Source organism: Malania oleifera, chromosome 10, assembly GCF_029873635.1.
Source record: "Malania oleifera isolate guangnan ecotype guangnan chromosome 10, ASM2987363v1, whole genome shotgun sequence".
NCBI classification, from domain to species: Eukaryota; Viridiplantae; Streptophyta; class Magnoliopsida; order Santalales; family Ximeniaceae; genus Malania; species Malania oleifera.
Genome location: NC_080426.1, coordinates 28,889,828 through 28,913,628, shown reverse-complemented (window position 1 = coordinate 28,913,628; position 23,801 = coordinate 28,889,828). Strand labels below are relative to the sequence as shown.

General features: G+C 37.6%; 1 protein-coding gene across 1 annotated transcript; it reads right to left on the bottom strand.

The window, feature by feature from the left end:
- Nucleotides 1-1,690: 1,690 nt before the first annotated feature.
- Nucleotides 1,691-22,157, bottom strand: LOC131166573 (probable polygalacturonase At3g15720). Its single transcript, XM_058125163.1, has 11 exons — nucleotides 22,038-22,157; nucleotides 7,918-8,046; nucleotides 7,548-7,685; nucleotides 7,189-7,344; nucleotides 6,661-6,868; nucleotides 6,498-6,579; nucleotides 5,965-6,073; nucleotides 5,698-5,826; nucleotides 4,706-4,912; nucleotides 4,580-4,596; nucleotides 1,691-1,805 (listed from the first exon to the last, which is right to left on the bottom strand). The coding sequence occupies exons 1-11, from the start codon at nucleotides 22,155-22,157 to the stop codon at nucleotides 1,691-1,693; spliced, it is 1,410 nt and encodes a 469-aa protein (XP_057981146.1).
- Between the last annotated feature and the right edge of the window lie 1,644 nt (nucleotides 22,158-23,801).

The following is a 23,801-nucleotide window of genomic DNA, read 5'->3' as shown; positions in this document are numbered from 1 at the left end:
TCCTGCAGAGATTGCCTAGAGGAGTACCAAACTAGGTAATTTTGGTAAGGTGTACCTTGACAACGATCAACCTTGCGACGTAATCGACAAGGAAGTTGTAAAGATCAAAATCAATGGGTCAATATGGAAACTGAGGATGTCAGGTATATTCTAGACCTAAGAAAAAATTTGATCTCAGTTGGTTAGCTGGTAGATGAAGGATAACCTCCAATGCCTCCATGTCTATTTCAGTACAGATTGACATATGTGAGGATTGTATAGTTGGGAAACAGAAGAGGGTTAGTTTCCAGATAAACACTCATGCCCCAAAGAAGAAGGGACTAGAACTAGTCCACTCAGAATGTGTCGAGACACATCATCAAAATACCGAGAATCCTCAGGTGGAGAAACCAGTAGAGCAGATCGTCGCATAACCATCTCCTACTCCAGCTTCGGAGCTTAAGAGATATACTCGGTCCAATGTACCAGACAGAAGGTATATTGATTACTTACTTCCTACAGATGGAGCAGAGCCTGAATACTATGATGAAGCATGTCAGGTGGCAGATACAAGCAAGTGGGAGCTTGGAATGAAGGATGAGATGAAGTCCCTCACCTCCAACAGAAAGTGGGAACTAGCTAAGTTGCCCAAAGGCCTTCACAACAAGTGGGTGTATAGAATCGAAGAGGAGCATGACGGCTCCAGAAGGTACAAGCCTCGGTTGTTAGTCAAAGATTTCGAGTAGAAGTAAGGGATTGACTACACCGGCATTTTTACATCAGTTGTGAAGATGACAGCCATCAAATTAGTTGACAAGAATCGAGCAGACATGAAGATGGTGACTACAGAGAAGCTGAAGTTGTGTTCAACTTCAGTTGATCTTCATATTTGAAGACACATATTATGAGCACATCATCTATTCATGATACTCTGGTAAGGAGGCGTCTCTGTCTCCAAGTGGGAGATTGTTATAGTTGGAGCCAGGAGACAACTAGGAGGAGTTGAGTTGGAAAACACGGTGAAATTAATCTAATGCGGTGCAATTTATATCTATTTACCTCATGATTGTAACTTCCTATATTTTTGATTGATTATGTTTAAATTGTAATTAAATAGTGATTGGAATATCAGCCCTATAAATAGAGGGTTGAGGAATGACACAATCATAGTGAGAAGCTTAGAGAGAGCAAAGAGGAAGAAGGGAGGAAGAGAGGGAGGAGAGAGAGAGAGATAGAGAGAATTGTAATTTTTCCAGCGAGAGTGAATATTTGATGTGTGCTCCGTGGACGTAGGTCATTATTGACCGAACCATGTTAAAATTTTGGTGTCACTTTGATCTGGATGCTCACAGTTTCCTAACACGTCACCACACAACCGCACCCCCCATCAACTCCGGCAGCCTCCCACAGCCAAGCCAGCAACTGAGCACCAACATACACGCGCCCACCTCCAACACCAGCCTCTCAGACGCCGTCGTGAGCACCACCGCACGCAAAAGACTCAGCAGCTGCCGTAGGAGCAACAACCCAGCAGTTCCGTCATCCTCCTCGCCGTCATCATCGCCACTCATCCTTGCCGTCGTCGTTGCTTGCGCTGCTCATCTTCATCGCCATACCCAGATCCGTTCATTAACTCCGGTGACCCACCTCCGTCCAGCAACCAGCCTCCCACGATCATTGCTCCTTCAGTCACACGCAGCAGCAGAAGTTGTCACCGCCGCTCCCTGCTCCATAACCACCGCCTCTCCCTACTCCCTGTGACGGCTTCTTTGCTTAGCTCCCAACTGCCACAACAGTTGCCGCCATCGCTCCCTTCTCCATCCCTCCTGTAACCCAGCAAATACACACCTTTATACATATTTTAACACGCGCGCGCGCGCAAAACCCCACAGTAAAACTAGAAACACACGCACCCCATGCATGCTACCACGCCCACACACATTGCATGTATGTATATAGTTTATTATTTTATTTGGGTTTTGATATTTAAAGTTTAAGTTTTTATTGTATATGTATATTATTTTTATTATTTCATATTTATTGTTTATATATTTAGGGTTGTGTTGTATTAATTTTCCATTTATTTTGTTTAATGTCCACATATTATTATTGTAGTTGTATTATTTAAGTCATATTTAATTAGGGTGTTCCTATTACCATGTTTATTGTTTACATGTTATTTAGGGTTTTTAATTTATTTAGTATATTTATCATGTTTATGGTTTATATTGTATGTAGGGTTTTGGTTATTTTATATGTTATTTTAGGGTTTTAATGGTATGTTTTGGATTTTAATTATATATTTAGGGCTTTGATTATCACATGATTTATTTAGGGTTTGATTGATTTCTCACAATATTGCTATTAATGGTAAGACTTTAGTTGTTTACATGATTATTATTTGTACGTAAAGTACATTTATATAGGGTTCGAATTGTTTCTATAGTATCATTTTTATGGATTAATTGTTTTTATATATATTGTACGTTAACTTTAGGGATTGATTATTTTCATGTCTTTACTATTATATTGTGATATGATAGGGTATTATTATTATTATTATGCATGTATAGTCAAGGTAAGTATTATTATCTTAAAAGGTATGTCTTATTATTATTATTATTATTATTATTATTATTATTATTATTAAGTTGTGCGTCATTATTATTATCACAGTATGTACTACTATAATGTACATATATTAAGATATTTATTACTATTACATATTTTTAAAAATTTTAGCATAGTATAGCTTGTTATGGTGCTGTTTGGTAATTTCAGTATTTAATTAAACTATATTTTTATACTTTATATTATGAATTGTTGTCTTTATTTTTTTTAAGTAATTTTGTATTATATTATTATGTCTTTCATGTGTATCCCTATGATTTTAACGAGAGGGTATGGGCTTTCAGCCTTCATGTACCCTAATTCTAAGGGAATATATATTACATATATTTTTATGGGTATTTCAAAAATTCATTAAAAGGGAGTAATTTTAAAGACTTTTTAAATTTACTTAGGGATAATTTCATAATTAATTAGGTACCGTTCGTAAGAACGGGCACCTAGGGGGTGCTCGTACCTTCCCCTCACGTAACTGAACTCCCGATCCTAGCTTTTTTAAAATAGACCAATTTTACCCTTAACTGGGTAGTAATTAAATGTTCTAACCACACTAAAAGGTTAGGTGACTCCATTACTATTTTTTTCCCGAAAATCAATCAACAATTTTTATTTCGCCACCCCGAGGCACACGCGCTCCGAGACATCGCGACAATTTTGATGCCAACCTTCACTCTTTCTTGATTTGAAACTTGCAACCCAATTTTAGCCTTTTAATCCTGAATTGTGATAAGTGTCTTATTGGATACTTTAATTCATGTTCTTATCTCAGGGTAGACTTTAAGTCACAGGACGAAACATAAGCTAAGGATACAAGTTTCCAGAAGAAAAGGGAAACTAAGACTCAAAAATCTATTCCTATAATAACATTTTCTGTCCCAATTTGTGCAATTTTTTTGTAAAATATTGATCAAACTTGTTATTTTAAACAAGCTGCTTACATACCTTATTATGATCAGATCATAACGTAGTTTAGACTAAACATTCAGTTTGACAATTCATTTGAGACAACGATATGTACCAATCTAGTCAGGATTTTCATTTAGACCGTAATGTAGAATGAGGGTATTTGCCTAAAGAAGAAAAAGATTTGATAAGGCTCAAAATTATCAATTTTATTAAATGTAACATTCGACCAAGGACCACCTACGAAATATGTCCCTTATTCTTTTCCTTTCTTTTGTGCCCCCACTTTTACTAAAAATATCTTCTTTATAACATATGGTCATTCAAAGCCTTTTTTTTTTTTGCGAGGATCACCCTAGATTATTGACATACTCTTTCAGCTCCATCAATGAGGATTTTTTTTTATAAATGGATTCTCAAAACCGATTATTGGTTCCAAGTCTTCTATACTGGCAAAATCATTTCTCACATCAAGGCGCAAAACGCAAGCCAAAAAAATAAAAAGTAGACAAAATTTGGCACAAAGCGATATAATGAGACTGAAATACATTTTTATTTCATTAAAATTCAAAATAGCTTAAACAAAAAGCTTTTACAGATGTATTCCTCTTATTATTGATTTCATCACCCTTAGGTACCCAACCTCATGATCTTTGAAGTTGAATACCAGTTAATCCTAGACCTAAGGGCATTTACCACATTCCCAATGTGATTAGGCAATAGGTTCCCATGTACATTAGGCTCCTCCATGTCAAACACCAGTCAACCCGCATCTTTTAAAGCTTGCACCTTGTGCTTAAAATACCAACATTTATCAATGTCCACTATTAGTTCCCTAGAGTCTGACTTACCAGTTAATTTTTTTAGGTTCTTTAGAGATTATGTTGAACTTAAACTACACAACAGAAGATATATAATAAATTTTCAACATGAATATCCCAATTATACTGCATTAATAATAAGATTATAGAAAGAATACACATCGAGAAGTGTGGCTACTACTATGATATATTATTTAAGAGTTAGTAAAAAACATTTCACTACATTAATAAGTAGGGCCTAAACATACATTATTGAGGAGGGCCACTGCATTATTGAAAGGGATAAAAAAAAAAAAAAAAAAAAGGAAATGTTGATGACTATCATATATTGATACATTGATTTTTCAAACTCACAATTAGGACAAGCAAGATACTTCAGGTGTACAAGAGGTACATGTTCCTCTAGCATTACTACAAATGACATTAGGTTGATGTCCATTGGCTGTGCTTATGTGAATATTGCTCATTTTAATACCACTACATGGTACAGTTGGGCTGCATTGAAAATTAATAGCTACGTCACCGGCACATGATCCACGAAAATCATTGAATGTCACATCACTCACTTCCACATCCGATTGCTGAACCATTGATTTAATAGACATTTTGGTTAGTCCATTGACAAAATTTGTTTCAACATAAAATCATATAAACAAACTCTTTTTAGAATAATTTAATGTTTTGATCGCAATAAATGTGAGCATGGGTTGATTCAGGTCAGTTTCACTATAAAATAAAAGACAAACCATTTTTTTATGCTTTGTAGAAATTATAAACTACTGGTTTGGATTATTGATTTAGGCCTTAAATTTAAATTTAAATTAACTTAGTTTTTTATAACCTTATTTGCAATAAGGTTAATTAATCAATTATCAAAACTTACTTCAACTAAATAATTCTTTTTTTTTTTTCAATTTATCCATGCAAAATTCATTTGAAAAAGGTCATTATAAATTTCAAATCAATGGTTAATACAATGCAAAACAATCCGTCTAGATTTCTTTAGTTAAATTTTATAATTTATAGTAATTACATGTGACCATGGATTAAATTAATGAATTTAGATATTTTGCAAACTTTTTTGAACCAATTCAAAATTAATGGGTGCAAGTCAAAATTGATAAGCTAGTTTCTATTATAGAAAACTTATGCTATATTTGGTAGCATGAATTTTGAATTTTGAAATAAATTTGAATAAAATTCGACATAATTTTTATTACATTTTATTTAAATCGACATAAATATAAATTAACGGTCTCTCACAAACTTAGGATTAGTGAACTTTCGTAACTTTAACCTAAAAATATTTTTTTTTCAAAAAAAAAAAAGGATGAAAATGAAAAACATTAAAGGAAATGGAGCAAACCTTCGCATTACGTGAAGATCTGCAATTGTGTAAACCATTACAATAATTTTGGTCAATTATGATAGGATTTTTAGCGTTGTCCAATGTGATGTGTTCAAAAGTGATTTGTCTGGCATACCCTGAACCGCCCTGTAAATATAAATATTTATCAAAGAAATTGTATTAAATTAAGCAAAAAAAAACATTAATAAGGAAAATTTATGCATATTTATTGAATAATTAGAAGGAATAACGTTCATAATCAATTATTTTTATAAATTAAATTACCGGCCACGTCTTGATCCTTGCTCCATTTTCAGTCCCTTTGAAATTACAATTTGCCACATATACCCCTTCTACAGTACCTGTCTGTCCACCCTGTCCTAGGCTTCCAACGCTGGAGATAAAGAGACGACACCATAAAATTTAAGAAAAATATATGAATCAGTTTATTTTTTCATGTTTGGATATCAAGAAAATTTAGAAAAAAATTTAAAAACATTTACTAAATCAACCAACAAAAATTGATTTGTACGTAAATATTTATTTATCTTTCTTAATTTTTAACCATTTAGAATAAATTTTTATCTTTAATTGTATATGATTTTGGAAGGAAAATGTAATAAAAGATGAATTTCCTTTTTACTTTTGTTCCTTTTCTTTTTTTCCAAAGAAACTTCTTGACCCAAATGGACCCTTCATTAAAAGTTAGTTCAGAGTTGTCAATATTTAAGTGGATTACTCTACAGATGATGCAGTCAATCTACCTAATAATTCCGTACGAAATACAAAATTGACAAAAAATTAAATTTGAGGGTAACCTAATGCCATGTCCCGGTCCACATGCAATATTGTTGATATTGATATTGGTGCTCCCACTATTGATAGCGATACAATCATCACCTACATTCATTAAAAGTTAGTTCGAAAGTAAAATAAGAACTGAATAATAGCTTGATAATAAATAATGAAAATTTTGCGTACCTGTTCCTATGGTAGAATATTGGATATTTACTCGATCTGAATGAGAAACATCAATGCCATCGGTGTTGGGACTTTTTTCTGGTGCAACTATGTTGAGATTAGAGACCAATACACCTTTGCATTTAGAAATGCTGATATGATTTCTTGGGCTATTCATATGAGTCAATCCCTTTAATAGAAGATTATTGCATTCATTGAAGTGCAAAGCCTATACACATATTAATATATTAGTAAATGTACTCGTACAAAAATAAGGTTCATTTTTTAGCATTAAATGGAATGTGCATTTAACATACTGTAGGTCGATTGCAGTTTTTTCGCCCCTGAAATATAATTAGTATTTTATCGCGTTAGATCGAGGATCATTAGTAACTTTAGTAAATAAATAAATAAAGTAAAAAAAAAAAAGAAACATCACTTTATTTAGCTTTCTCATATAAATGTTGAAAATTTTAAAAATAACGTGATGCTTTTCGTAATTATTTAAAAAAATAAAAATTGTCTTCCATGTTATTATGAAGTACTCACGGCATTTGGATTTTGCCACCAAGGTGAACCTTGGCCGTCGATCGTTCCTGATCCATCGATTGTGAGGCCCTCTACTCCCGAGAAGGAAAGCCAGCTACCGTCTACACATCCATCCCAATCACCGGGAGCCGCAGGTGCTACAAGAGTCCCCAAAATCTGCTTCGCAGATTGAGTGTTAAAGTTTGATATACATTATTGGTCACAACCTAACAGGTTAAGCTTTTAAATAAAATTGTAGTTATTACGGGATCTTGGATCCTCCGAATTTATTAATTTATTGTGTATTTAAAAAAATTTCTTAGCTTTGCAAAAATTTAAATTTCAAAATGCTGAAATCTCTTGTCTGGTGTCTCACATACCTGCACATGGACTCTCTCTGCCCTGCACGGACCAGCAAACCTGGTAGGCTGCAATCTGAATGTCTTCCCACTTGGTACGATTAAGGCATTGCTCCCTCCAGAACCAGAGCATAAGGTTTCCCAAGCTTTTGCAAAAGCCTTTCAATATTTACAAATAACCCCCCAAAAAAAAAAACATAATTAGGTCATTTTACTTCAGAAATTACAATAAAAAATTTAAATAACTATTTTTTGTCTAACACATATATTTAGAATTTTGTACAGTGTAACTTGTTTTCGACTTAAACGAAAAAATTAATCAGGCCGAGATTGATTAAGAAAGAAATCAATATTTGCGTACGTACCATTGCGACACAAATAAAAAACTTACTTGGGAATCATCGCTATCACCATCTCCAACAGCTCCATGCTCCATCACGTCAAATACATTTGAATAGTCTAACCCGCTACTTACGTTAAATAGAGTGATACATAATAGGACGACAACTGCTAATGCATCCTGCAGCATCAAGTACAAAAAAGTTTAGTAAAGAATACTAACTGAATGAGCTAAAGTGATGGTCTTTATTCATTCTCACCATTCTTTGTTGAAAATAGTTACACCGCAATTGAGAAATAGAATATAAAGTTAATTGTACATGTATATCAATTTCATCTCCCTATTTATAGGGTTTCATTTAGTCTCCTAGATACTGTTTCTGTACCCAAATCTGGAAAAAAACCATTTTTGATCTTTATACATTTAAATATGGAAGTTATTATATTAAAGTTATTTAATCATGTCACACTGTAGGCAACTAATCGAATCTATTGATTTTAGATATTTCTAGTTGTAAGTTAATTATTTAAGGTAATTTTCTTTTCAATATAACTCAAAGTGTAAAATGCAATTGGTGGTTGTAATTTTCAATGTAAGTAAGTTATTTAAGGTAATTTGGATTCTAATTATATAAAGTGCTTTTTTTTTTTTATTATATAAGAACTCCGGCCACCAACGAGCCTTTCGGACCCCTGTGCTACACCAAACTTATAAGAGCTTTGGCACTAGATATATTTTTCTGTATATCCTTAATTAACTTTCTACTTATTTGAAATGAAATGGAAGAGAGCACATCACAAGTGTTGGGGGGACAAAAAAAAAAAAGAGAAACATTGCCTACTAATTGTCTTTCTCAAATTGAAATAGGCAAATAGCGGTTGGATTTAATTAGGTGTAATTTCAATGATGTATATAAAACTAATTTACAACTATTAATTTTTTAAAACGTTAATTAAAAAAGTCATTTATTTTTTTAAAAAAATCAATAATATAAATGAATAAAAACTCTAAAAAGCTTGAGAGAACAATGTTATTCAATATAAAATTTGAAACCAACCAATCACTCTATGTTACACTAACACCGACTAAAGTCAAAGGTATACTTCGATATAAATTCTAAAAAATAAGTCTCCCACCATTTTAGGCAGCCAAACGATAATATAATTATTTTAACTGATCAAAGAATTTAAAGTGTTGAAGTGGAAGTCATTTGTTTATAAAAACATATTTGGAAGCTATGCAACATATGGCAAAGTCATTAATTTTCTATTAATCTTCAAAACTACCCATTTTAAGACCAAATTCAGGTAGGTAATTTCATTTCCTTATATATCCAATAAAGTTTATTTTCATTAATTTATTTTCCTATGTAACTTTTGACTTTGTTTTATAATTAAATTCATATTTTTACATTTTTGATGCATTTTATTTGTCCCCTAATGCAATATAGTGTTTTATACGTGGAAGTAGTAATAGAGATTTCATTCCATGCATGGAATAGAGCAAAATATGTTTTTACTTTATAAATTATATAATAATTAAGTACATGTATTAGTAATATTATGGCAGGTTTCTATTTATAAGAAAAATGCACACGCCAAACCTTGAGATGAATGAGAATAATGTCCTTGATTTTAACTAAGTAATCCTTAATTAATATGTCTCGTTAATTTTTATTTTATCATTGTATATAAGTCAATATCGAGCTGAGTATGGTAATTCCATGCTATTTTTTTTTCATTTTAAATATTGTATTTCTTATATATTTTATAGGCAATTAATATGTAAAGGAAAAGAAGGAAAAGCAAATGGGAAAGCTATACTCTTCATAAGAAAAAAATGTGACATAAAATTTTCACAAATGATTTGGAACCCTATGACTTGTGGGAATTTATCGACTATGAAAAAACGAGAAATTATTTGGTTGGATAGCTTAACTCCGTTACATTTTAGCTAATCGATCTTATTTTAAAATTTAAATGATTTTGAGTGAGTTTAGAAAAGATTAAATTAAACGGTAAATTTTTAACTAAAATTATTTTAAATCTAACGATATGATTGATTGTTTAAAATGTAACGTGATTGAGTTGCCTAACCTAATAATTTCTCGAAAAAACAGTTTATTGTAACAAATTATATGATTCCATATCACATGTGTTGACACGTGCAGGTAAGGGGGTCTAACGCGTCGACCCATGATGGCGAAGGGGGAGAGATCTTTGTTATTTTGGTTCGTTGGAACCGCCACTGTCGCGATGTCCCAGACCCGGCCCAGAGAACCAATCTCTGCTTTAAAAATGGGTTTGGCTTGCGAACTGGGAAAAATGAATGTGTATTTTGAAAATATGAATTTTCGTGGAGAACGATGTGTGGTGGAGTCGCCACTAACCTTTTGAAGTGTGGTTAGAACACTTGATTGCTACCCCGTTAGGGGTAGAATCGGTTTGTGTCACTAGAGTCGGGCTCGGGCGTATGGTTACGCAAGGGGAAGGTATTAGCACCCCCTACACCCCCGTTCTTACGAACGGTACCAGATTAATAAAGAATTATCCCGAAATAAATGTAATAAGTCTTTAAAGATTACTTCCTTTCAAAAGTCAAAAGAATGAAAATACTATATAGGTATTCCCTCAGAACCGGGTCAATCCAATACCCTAAAGAGTCAATACTCTTGGTCGCAATCATCGGGAAGTAAAATCGAAAATAGGATACGAAATACGCTCCCGGGAGTTTTGAAATCTATAGGTTTTTCTAAGTAGGAAATATACTATTCCAGGAGGTTTTTGAAATTTGTTTGGGATTTGGAATGATTTTTTGTTCCTAAAAAGATATTTTTGTGATTTTTCCTAAGTATGAAAATGATTTTTGTGATTTTTCCCGAACTTTCAAAAGAACACAAATAAAATCAGTTGAAATCAAAATGTGAAAGTATTTTTGGGATTTTCAAAAATTTTATGATTTTTATGAATTTTTCGGATATAATAATAAGAGAAAACCCGGGTGAATCGGTCCGGAAATGGTGAACCGGTCAAACGATGACCGGTTTGAGGGAAATCTAGTTTAAGGTCTTGGTAGAGACCATTGACTTTTCAGGGTTTTCCAATGTTCTTCCGAATACAACAGAATTTTAGACAACAATCATGAAAGTCATAGTTTTAAAGATATGACTTTAGAATGTATTTTTGAAAATCTTGAATGTGGGGAAACAGATCTAACCTTTACCAAACATGTTGGAAACTTTCTTGGATTTTCTTCAAAAATTTTCAAATGTAAATAAATTTCAAAGCCTTAAAAATTTTTGAATTTTCTTTGACAATTTTTTTTTGAATTTTTGTGTCTTTTATGAATTTTTTTTTAATGAGTTAAAAAGAAGCCATTTAAAATAAAATAAGAAATGAAATAGAATCAAATAAACCAGCAGAGATCAGTTCGGGAAAGGGGGGCAGAGATGTAACATAGGAAGAGAAAGTTCATTGGTCTTACCTATCATCTTTTTCTCTTCCGGTCTTCTTCTCCTGTCTGTGAATCCGCAGGGGTTAGTCTACAGCGCCTTCCCGAGGGTTGTTCTTGAGCTTTGACTTGAGGCACTAGGGAGTACCTTCTTCAAATGGAGTGACCCGGCACTGGTAGAAAAAGGGATCAATCGATCGCTTGATCTTCTTTCGTTTTCCTCTGCTCCGGTCTTCTTTTCCTGTTGATGAGTCTACTAGGGCCGCTCTACAACGTCTTCTCGAGAGTTGTTCTTGAGCTCTGATTTGAGGCACTACGGGGTGCCTTCTTCAAATGGGGTGACTCAACACCGATAGGAAACGGGATCAATCAACCTCTTGATCTTTACTAAAAAAAAAACTAGCTTCACAAACTCATGATAGAAAATTTCAATATTTGAAATCTTCTCCTTACCACCACTAAGAGCTCTCTACCCCTTGTGCTTGGAATGAGAGGGCTATTTATAGGCTTAGCTTGGGGCAAGCATAGGAAAGAAGACATAAGGGAGTGATGATGGGGGGAACCAAGTATGGGAGGAAGAATGATGAAGGGAAATTAGCATGGGAAGAATGGTAAAAGGAGATAACATGACATGTGGTGAGTGATGATGGGGGGAACAAAGTATGGGATGAAGAATGATGAGGGGAATATAGTATGAGAAGAATGATAAAGGGAGGAAACATGACATGTGGTGAGTGATAATGGGGGGAACAAAGTATGTGATGAAGAATGATGAGGGGAATATAGTATGGGAAGAATGATAAAGGGAGGAAACATGACATGTGGTGAGTAATAATGGGGAGAACAAAGTATGTGATGAAGAATGATGAAGGGAATATAGTATGGGAAGAATGATAAAGGGAGAAAACATGACATGTGGTGAATGATGATGGGGGGACAAAGTATGCTTGCATTTGACAAATTAAAATAAATAATAATAATAATAATAATAATAATAATAATAATAATAATATGAGGGTTCTAGAAGTTGTGCGGAGCCCATCAGAAATGTGTGGGGCCCACACGCCATGTGGGGTCCACAAGTCGTTTGACGGTTACAGGAACCCGAGCTAGCAAGGCATCGGATATATGGATCCGAGCTAGCGTACCAAAAGGGGTAACGTGCATCGGATGTAGGAATCCGAGCTAGCGTACCAAGAGAGGTGGGGCCCACCAAACATGTGGGGCCCAATGAAGATATGTGGGGCCCACAAGCCACGTGGGGTCCACGAGCCATTTGAGGGTTATAGGAACCCGAGCTAGTAGGTGCAAGCGTGCCAAAAGAGGTAACTTGCATCGGATGTAGGAATCCGAGCTAGCGTACCAGAGGGGGTAACGTGCATCGGATGTAAGAATCCGAACTAGCGTACCAAAGGGTAACGTGCATCGGATGTAGGAATCCGAGCTAGCGTACCAGGGAGTAACGTGCATCGGATGTAGGAATCCGAGCTAGCGTACCAGATGGGGTAACGTGCATCAGATGTAGGAATCCGAGCTAGCGTACCAGATGGGGTAACGTGCATCAGATGTAGGAATCCGAGCTAGCGTACCAAATAGGGTAACGTGCATCGGATGTAGGAATCCGAGCTAGCGTACCAAGGGATAACGTGCATCTGGTGTAGGAATCCGAGCTAGCGTACCATGAGATGTGGGGCCCACAACACATGTGGGGCCCAATGGAGATATGCGGGGTCCACAAGCAATGTGGGACCTACAAGGACGTGTGTGGTCCACCAACAGCGTGGGGCCTACAAGGATGTGTGGGGTCCACCAACAGTGTGGGGCCTACAAGGATGTGTAGGGTCCATCAACAGTGTGGGGCCTACAAGAATGTGTGGGGTCCACCAACAGTGTGGGGCCTACAAGGATGTGTGGGGTCCATCAACAGTGTGGGGCCTACAAGAATGTGTGGGAAGGTTTGCCATGAGGTCTCCATGGAAAGGCCTGGTTAAAATTGGGGTGTCGACAGCCACTAGCCTAATATTTACTTAGATGTGATTAGTTCACTTAATTACTACTCATTAATTGTTCTCTAGGCTCATCATAAGGTCAATGAACCAATAGTCTCAATTAATTTTTATTAGAAATGGGTTTGTGATGTAAAATGGAAGACGAAAATGATAAATTTAAAAACAAGGGGAAACAAAGTTGGATTGAAAACTCTACTACTTCATTGATAAGGAAATGACCATTATATAGGTTAAAAACAAACGGTTACAAGCACAAAAATAGGCACCACTAACATCATGCCAAACAACTCCTAGGCACCACTAACATCATGCTAAACAACTTCTAGGCACCACTAACATCATGCTAACTAACTCCTATAAACTAGGCAATAAATAATACACATTTGCAGCTATTAATTTATTCAACAGACCCTTCCTTAAACTGATGTTCCATTTAATAAGGCTTAAACTTTAAAGTGTCATACCTCAGATAAAGTCCTTTGAACTGTAAACACCAAGTAACTCCCTGAATTTCTAAAATGCTGGAAATTTGAGAGGCTTTGTTAGAATATCAACAATTTGGTCTTCACTTCTACAGTAAACTGGATTAATAACTCCATCATTTGTGAGATCTCTCAAGAGATGATAGTTCACATCTATATGCTTGTTTCGACCAAGTAGAACAAGATTCTTTGAGAGCTTTATTGCTTAACTGTTGTCACAGTAAATGCGAGTAGGCCGATCTTCTTTGAACTGCAGCTCTTCAAGAATCTTCTTCAGCCAAATAGCTTGACAAGCACAAGTTGTTGCTGCAACAAATCCAGCTTCAGTGGTTGACAATGTGATGATTTGCTGCTTCTTTGATGACCATGAAACAGCTCATGTTCCCAACATGAAAACATACCCAGATGTGCTTTTACGATCATCAGAATCTCTTGCATAATCAATATCTATAAAGCCAAACAAATCTGACTTTTCTCCCTTTTTGAAGAACAACCCAAACTCCTTAATACCTTGCAAGTACCTAAGAATTCTTTTTGCAGCCAAAAGATGAATCTCTATTGGACACTCCATTTATCTACTAATGACACTAGCTTATAGCATGCATTATATCAAGCCTTGTAGTCAAATACATTAAGCTCCCCACAATATGCTTGTAAAGAGTATTGTTAACCTTATTTCCTCCATCCTCTTTGTTTAGCTTCAAACCAAACTCAGATGGTGTATTCAAAGGATTACTGTCTCGCCCCGAACCCGGAAATGGACCCTAGGGTGTGATTTAGTAATATAATATGTCTCTGTATCATACAACATCCATGATACTACACAATATAAGGGTCCGACCCCGTAGGGTTCACGTATACCCTTTCCATCATCACATACACAGTATATACGCAGCGGAAAATTCAACCTAATGCATTCATAAAACCATACCAAAGTCTATACAAAATAGGATCTAATTCCCAAAAATACACACATACCCTTGGTGTCTACATAACCCAAAATGACAACCCCGCCAAGGATCAGTACTTACACAAGTACTTCTATACAGCTAACCAACCACCACACTCCTGAAACGAAGGACGCTAGTGTCGTCTACTCGAAAGACCTGAAAAATATTTGTATGATAGGGGTGAGACACCTCTCAGTAAGGGAGAAACATGTTATATTAGTGTGTGGCACATGCGTGTTATTTCAACAATAAAACATAAACATTTCATAATTCCAGTATTTTCACAATACAATTCTAGTATACATCTCACCAAAACACCTCGGTCTAGTGTCGTCACACTCTTCGGCCTAAGTTGGCCGCACAACACAACGCCCTCGGTGACCTAGTGTAACCTAAGCCCCACAACGTTCAACTGGTGCAAACATGGTACAAACTCATACCCTTCGGTGACCAACCGGAGTCATAGGTGGTATTGCACACCCTCGGACTCAAGCCGGATATTTGAGCCTATGGTAGTTAACTGACTCGGCCGCCTACGATATTATTTCGGCACGCCTTATATCTCAGCCTTCGGCTGTTAACCGGCATGCTTTGATTGTCCTAGGCCTTCGGCTTTATCTCGACTCGACATTTTCACAAAACCTGGAACAATTTGGAACTCATGTTCTTATATCTTATTTCAATTACACACAACCTATGGTAGTTAACCAACACGCTTTTCCACAAAATACATCGTTCACAGCCTACAGTAGTTAACCGGTACACTTTTTCACAAAACATATCATTCAATATATATCAGCTCATTCTACACTTATTTAGGTAAACAAACAATCTCATATTAGGCATTCCAAAAATGCAATTTAAAATAATCAAAGGTAGGGTCATCTTTATATTACAGTTTAACCAAATATATAGTTTTCCAAAAGAAACAGAGATGATACCCAAAACCCCCAATTTTCCCAAAAACTATAAACCCAAAAATCCTGTAATTTCACTCGATAGATTTTCCTAATTAAGTAGCCCAAACATCGGTAATATCGTAAACAGTAGTTTACCGATTCAGATTACAAAAATAACTGATATAAATAAAAACCCCTACCTTATCTCGAAAATCGAAACACGAACTTAATTGGTCCAAAACAACGACATCGAACCCCAAAAACCTAAAAATCAAAGAACAATACTTTAATATAATCACAACCACTACAGGTTTGCCAAACCAAAAATGAAATCGTACCCTTACCTCGATTTTGGGAGAAAACCCAAAAACCCTTGAAATGAAATTCTGATCCGCTATAAACGTAGAGATTCTCCTCTTGATCAACGTGGTAATGTCAGATCGTTGATTCAGGTAACAGACGACCTGAAATCCTAGAGAGAGAGAGAGTGTGTGGTTCATGTTCTAGAGAGAGAGAGATTTTGAGTTTTCTTAGCAATGAAGCAACAAAATATCCTATTTATAGACCCTTGACCCGGTACAACTCGTCGATGAGACGATGCCTTCGTCGACGAACCATTCAAGCATTTTGTCAACAAACAGTTACCTTCGGCGACGAACCCTATTCTGATATTTTACAACTCGCTAGATATCTCTTCGTAAATGAGGCTCTAAATTTTGGCGACGAACTGTATGAGGGCCTTCGTCGACGAGAACAATGGTTTCGTCGACGAAGCCTACTAATTTTACCTTTTTACCCTTTACTTATTTATTTAATCTGGACTTCTTAGGTTGGGTTCTTACAACATTCCCTCCTTACAAAAATTTCGTCCTTAAAATTTGCAATCTCTCACTAGATAACTTATCATAAACTCAAATGCATACCCGACCCTAGAAAGAGCCGATGGCCACCCGCATAGCAGTCCCGTCTCAAATTTATTACATACCCTCACTTATGGCTGAGGAATACCGTGGTTACATACACAGGGTCCCAAGAGTTCACATTTATCACAAAACCCTCCCAGAGACTAACCAGACATTAACATTCTAAACAACAAAACATCATATACTTACATAAACTGATCCTATAAATGTTACTCCTTAGAATAGATGTGGATATTTCTGGCATATTTTCTTCTCCAATTCCCAACAAGCTTCCTCAATCGTGTGATTCCACCACAGAACTTTCATTAATGGTATCTCCTTGGTACGTAACTTTTGAACTTTCTAGTCCAAAATATGAACGGTTATCTCGTCATACGCCAAAGCATCCCCAATCTCTAAAGATTTGTAACTAATCACATGTGATGGATCCAACACGTACCTTCTCAACATGGATACATGGAATACATCATGGATCTGACAGAGTGCTGGGAGTAGTGCAATTCTGTAGGCTATTGGGCCCACTCGTTCAAGTACCTCGAATGGTCTGATATATCTCGGGCTCAACTTGCCCTTCTTCCCGAATCTCATCACCCCTTTCATTGGAACAATTCTCAGGAATATCTTACCCCCCCACCTTGAATTCTAACTCACGACGGTGCACATCTACGTAACTCGTCTGCCAACTCTGAGCTAATTTAATTCTATCCCTGATCAACCTGACCTCAGAAGCTTGTTGTACGAGTTCGGGTCCAAATATTTGCTGTTCACCGACCTCATCCCAGTACAGAGGAGACCAACACCTTCGATTACTTATTTATTTAGTCAACCTATCCACGATCACCCAAATTGCATTCCGCCCATGAACTGCTGGTGGTAACCCAGTGACGAAGTCCATGGAGATATGCTCCCATTTCCACTCTGGGATGCTCAATGGCTGCAATGGCCTTGTCGGCCTTTGATGTTCAGCCTTTACCAACTGACACGTCAGAAATTACTCCACAAATCAAGCAATCTCCCTTTTCATGCCACTCCACCAGAAAGATTCGCGCAAATCCTGATACATCTTCATACTACCCGGATGTACCATATACAAAGAACGATGCGCCTCCTCCAGAATAATCCTCCTTATCCCCTTGTTGTTTGGAACACACAGTCTAGTTCCAAACCTCAACACACCTCCCTTGGAGATGTTAAAATCTGCAGCCAGCCCCTGCTGCACTTTCTCTACAACCTCGACTAACTCCTCATCATTAGCTTGCGTGGCTTTAATCCTCTTTAATAATGTTTGCTGGATCACCAAGATAGCAATGAAAGCCTGATGATTACCATCCACCAACTCCATGCCAAGGCTTTCAAGATCCCGTCTGAGATGATGCTGAGCTATCACTGTTGATACTGTTGCATGCTCTAACTTCCGACTCAACGCATCAATTACCACATTAGCTTTCCCTAGATGATAGCTAATGGTGCAGTCGTAGTCCTTGATTAGTTCCAACCAACTCCTCTGCCTTATGTTCAACTCCTTCTACGTGAAAAAGTATTTGAGGCTTTTGTGCTCCATGAAGATCTCACACTGTTCACCGTACAAGTAGTGTCTCTAGATTTTCAGCACATACACCATTGTCGCCAACTCTAGATCATGCGTGGGGTAATTCTTCTCGTACTCTTTGAGTTGCCGAGAAGCATAAGCAATTACTTTCCCCTGTTGCATCAACACACATCCCAACCCCTTTAGAGACACGTCATTGTAAATCACAAAAACCACCGTCCCCAGATAGGATGGTTGATGTTTCAACATTTGGAAACTCTTCTCGCACTCATCGGTCCAATAAAATCTCACATCCTTCCTCGTCAACCATTTTAAAGGGACAGATAATCTAGAGAATCCCTTCATGAACCGCCGGTAGTACCCAGCCAGTCCTAGGAAACTATAAACTTCCTGCACGCTCTTCGGTTTCACCTAGTCAACCACTACTTCTATCTTACCTAGATCAACTGAGATACTACCTTCTGACATGACATAGCCAAGAATGTGACCTGCTTCAACCAGAACTCACATTTTTTCAACTTGGCATACAACTTCTTTTCCCGTAGTACCTGAAGTACCAACCTCAAATGGTTTTTGTGCTCTTTTGAACTCTTAGAATATACCAAAATATCATTGATGAATACCACTACGAATTGGTCTAGGTATTCATGGAAAACCTTATTCATTAGGTCCATAAATACCGCTGGAGCGTTAGTCAATCCAAATGGCATGACCAGAAACTCGTAGTGACTGTATCTGGTTCGGAAAGCAGCTTTCACAACATCCTTAGTCCTAACTTTCACCTAATGATATCTTGACCGTAAATCGATCTTCAAAAGACCTGTGTTCCCTGCAGTTATTCAAACAGATTATTTATACGAGGCAACGGGTATCGGTTCTTCAGTGTTACCTTGTTGATCTCATGATAATCAATGCACATTCTTATTGACCCGTCCTTCTTCTTCACGAACAACACTAGAGCTCCCCAAGGTGAAACACTAGGTCTGATAGAGCCTTATCCAGTAGTTCCTGCAACTACTCCTTTAACTCTTTAAGTTTAGTTGGAGTCATCCGGTATGGAGCTTTAGAAATCGGTGCCTTACTTGGAAGCAATTCAATAGCAAACTCCACTTCCCGATCAGGAGGTAACCCAGGTAAGTCTTTCGGGAATACATCCGGAAATTCGTTAACCACTCGGATATCTTCAAGTTTTAGATAATCCCGAGGTGGTTTCTTCACACAAGCTAGGTACCCCTGACAACCGTCCAAAAGTAACCTTCTCACCTGCATAGCCGATAGAATCTGTGGTGTCGAACGCACACACAATATTATGAACTCATATTCTTGCTTCCTAGGAGGTCTAAACACCACCACTTTCTTACGATAGTCAATCACCGCAAAACTAGAAGATAACCAATCCATCCCCAGTATAATATCAAACCCGTACATGTCATAAACTACCAGATTCACTAGTAGCGACCTTCCCTGAATTACCACTGGGCAGTTCTCAAACATCTTCCTACAGATCAACACACTCCTAGATGGTGTGGCCATAGATAACCCCTCATCCATCACTTGGGTTACACCCCCACACATTTTCACAAAATTTACAAATATAAAGGAGTGGGTTGCTCCTAAATCGAATAAAACAACAACTTTATTTAAAAGCAATAACATTGTCACGACCTGAAGAATAATGATATTTAAATAATAAAAAGAAAGGGAATGGAAACAGGAATAGAAGGAGGCAACCAACTACGTCGACGATGTTGCATTTTGGATGGGATAATCCAAAGAAATTTTCTAGGCCCCATCAACGAACACAGGGGTTTCGTCGACGAGAGTTCTTCAGGATCTCATCGATGAAGTTCCGTGTCGTCGACGAGAAGATACCGAGAGAAGATTTTTGGAAGTCTGAAATTCGTCGATGAGGGTTCAGGTTTGTCAACGAACTTTCTACAAGACTCGTCGACGAGGTGACATGGCTCGTCAACGAATCCCACAGTATAAATAGTGCTAAACGTGATTTTCATCCCATTTGTGCGCAGAAACCTCTCTCTCTCTCTCTCTCTCTCTCTCTCTCTCTCTCTCTCTCTCATCCTTCGGTTTCTCCCCCTTCTCTCTAAGTTTTTGGGCCGAATTTCCTCCTGTTCGATGATCTGAAGCCACCACGACGCTCAAGGGAAAGTTCTCTACAAGTCCGCCAAAGCAAATTGTCGGTGGGGCTGAGTTAGAAACCATCCCAAATCCAGGGTAAGGCTTTCTACTCAGTATTTGCCTATTTGACAATTATAGAAAGCATAGTACGCATAGTAATACTGAACTTTAGTTCTGGGAAATGTCGTTTTCAGGGTGTTGAATTGGGAACCCTGCGGGTGCGGGGCTGTTTGTCTTAGAGGCTTTTCAGGACTCAGGTAAGGGGATAAATTAAGATAGTTTTTTATGAAAAATATGTATATTATTACAGAATTTGATTTTAGGAAAATAAATATATTTATATATGTGTTATATTTAGGAAATATTGCTGAAAATGATGGTATGTTAAATATACGAAAAACTTGTTTCGTGTGGCATGAGTAGAAATAATTATGAAATACTGTTTTCTAGGAATATGATAAAGATATGGATTTTTATAATGGAAAATCAGCATACGGGTTGAGATTTTTATATGTTTGGCGGTGTACGGGCCGTGCTATGGATATGTTTTGCCGGCGTATGGGTCGTGCTATGTATATGATTTGCCGGCGTACGGGCCGAGCTATGTATATGATTTTCCAGTGTACGGGCTGAGCTATGGATATGTTTGCCAGCATACAGGCTGAGCTATGGATATGATTTACCAGCGTACGGACTGAACTATGGATATGATTTGCCGGTGTACGGACCGAGCTATGGTATAATATGAAATACCGGCGTACGGACCGATGATTTTCATGATATACATATATATGCAAAATGATATGATTGATTTGATAATTAATGGTATGGAATATCCATGTATCACAGTTTCAGTATATGCTATATGATATCAGAACCTGGTTGCCTTGGTCTAAGCTAGCACTTGCACAGTACCGATGCTATGTGTTCATGATTTATATGATATTTGTATTAACGCCGTTGTACGAAGTGGTGTGAAATTGGATGGTCGATGTGATTTTAAGAAGTATGTGAGCGCCCCTGGTGTACAGACCAGGTCTGGCAAACCCATCGGACTTATAGACTGTACTTTTGACTTGGCAGTGGTCGTCCAATTATTATCAAGTCCCGTCTTCGGGCCACACAATCTAGTCATGTGGGGGTAATACATGACAATAGTCAGCTAACCTTCCAGGGATGTTTGTTTTTGTATTATTATTTATATGAGATGAATTATGCTATGGAAACCATTATGTTTACCCATGTTTTGGTTATACATGTTTTTCCCAGAAATGATATACATACATTTTTACTAGTTATGTTTATAATTATATGTATACCACAGAAATGCTCATGTTGCCACACACTAGTGTTAGTTTATTTCCCTTACTAAGAGGTGTTTCACCCCAAATTTCATAAACATTTCAGGAGCCCCTGATAGGAGAGCAGGTAAAGCTCCGCTGTTATAGTTTTGTTGATCTGCCCTCTCTGAAGGGTAAGTTTTGGCGGGGACGGTTAGATTTTGTGAAAATATCCCTAGGTTTTTCTTTTTAGGATGTATAAACTTAAATATAGTGGATTCAGTAACTCCGGTATTATGATAGATGGTTTCATATTTATGATATTATAATTGTATGTTTCCTACTACTTAGGCTTCTGTTATGTGTTCTGATGTATCCCTGGTACCCAAGGGTCCAGGTGGATTATGATCTGCTGATCTTTGTGATATTGTATTATATTATGAAAAAAAAATGTGGAAATTAAGCAGGTCGTCACAAACATGGTACCTATCACCACGTTGCCAGCGTGTTGTGCATCCGTTGGAGTAAGCGAGTACACCCTCTCTTGAGCTGTGTTTCCCCGAGGCACCTGGTTCTGTCCCTGGTTCTGACTCGGTGCAGACATACCAGTCATCTACGAATTACAATCTCGGGCTTTGTGGCCCGTTTTGCCATAATTGTAACAGTTACCCCCAAACGGCTGGCATTCATTATCATGCCATTTGTAGCACCTGGCACAATGCTCGTGAGATTGGTCCCACTATGGACCCCGTGGTTCCGTACTCTAACGATTACCCGAACTGTAGTTCCTTTTCTTCCACCGCCCCTGACGGGAACCAGTATGTGAGCCAGAAGGTATTGCCCTCTTCTTCTGATCGTGTGCCACCTCATCCTCCTGGAGACCAGCCTCAACTACGACGGCTTTCTTCACCAGAACAGGAAACTCCCAAATCTGCAGCATTCCCACCCGCCTATGGATGTCCTTCCTCTGGCCCTCCTCAGACCTCTGCGCCTTTTCATACTCATTCGAGATCATACGTGGCGCAAAGCGAGACAGCTCGATGTATCTAGCTACGTAACACTGCATTGTCAGGGTCCCCTAAGTCAGACTCAAGAACTTGTCTGCCTTCGCATCACGGACAGAAGCCGGGAAGTATCTCTTGAAGAATATCTCCTTAAAACAGCCCCACATCATCCCTGATGAATCAGTTCTCTGCTCCTAAAAAAAAAAACTCACCGCCATCCACCACCTCTCAGCTTCTCCTGGCAGCTAAAACGTAGCATAGAGAACTTTATGCTCATCGGTGCAATGCAGAACTTTCAGTATCTTTTCTATCTTTTGCACCTAGTTCTCCACTACAATCGGGTCGGATCCCCCAGTAAACATCGAAGGATGCATGCAAGTGAACTTCTCAATGGTGTAACCCGCGGCCATAGGTGGACGCTCCCGTCCCCTAACACTTCGCTCGAGCTCTCGCATAATATGCATGGTCAAGCCCCGAGGCACGGAAGGTGACCCTTCACTCACAGTCCCCTCCGAGCTACTATCCCAGTTGCTATCTTTGGACTCCATACTAAAAATAGTATAGAAATAGATTAGCATTCCTATATCATAGCACAGTCAACACAATCATTGGAGAATAATCATGTTAAACTCTAAACTCTCAGGCCTAGGTCTATCTTACTGCACAAACACGAAACCATCAATGGTTTGCCGTGATTTCACTGAAATCGTCATTCCAGGAAAAACACAAAACACCGCCAATGAATCTCTGTCTAGCTAGAAGACAACCCTCAACCTACTCTACCCATTCCCTACATCCTATACACGCCTAACCAAGTCTACAAGACCTAACAATGTGGTTAGATCTGATACCAAGCTATCACACCCCGAACCCAGAAATGGGCCCCAGGGTGTGATTTGGTAACCTAACCTATCTCGGTATCATACAATATCCATGATACTACACAATATAAGGGTCTGACCCCGTAGGGTTCATGTATACCCTATCCCTCATCACATACACAGTATATACGTAGCGAAAAATTCAACCTTATACATTCATAAAACCATACCAGAGTCTATACAAAACAGGATCTAATTCTCCAAAATACACACATACCTTGGGTTTCTACATAACCCAAAATGACAACCTGACCAAGGATCAATATTTACACAATTACTTCTATACAGCTAACCAACCACCACGCTCCTAAAACGAAGGACGCTAGTGTCAGCTACTTGAAGGACCTAAAAAATATTTGTATGATAGAGGTG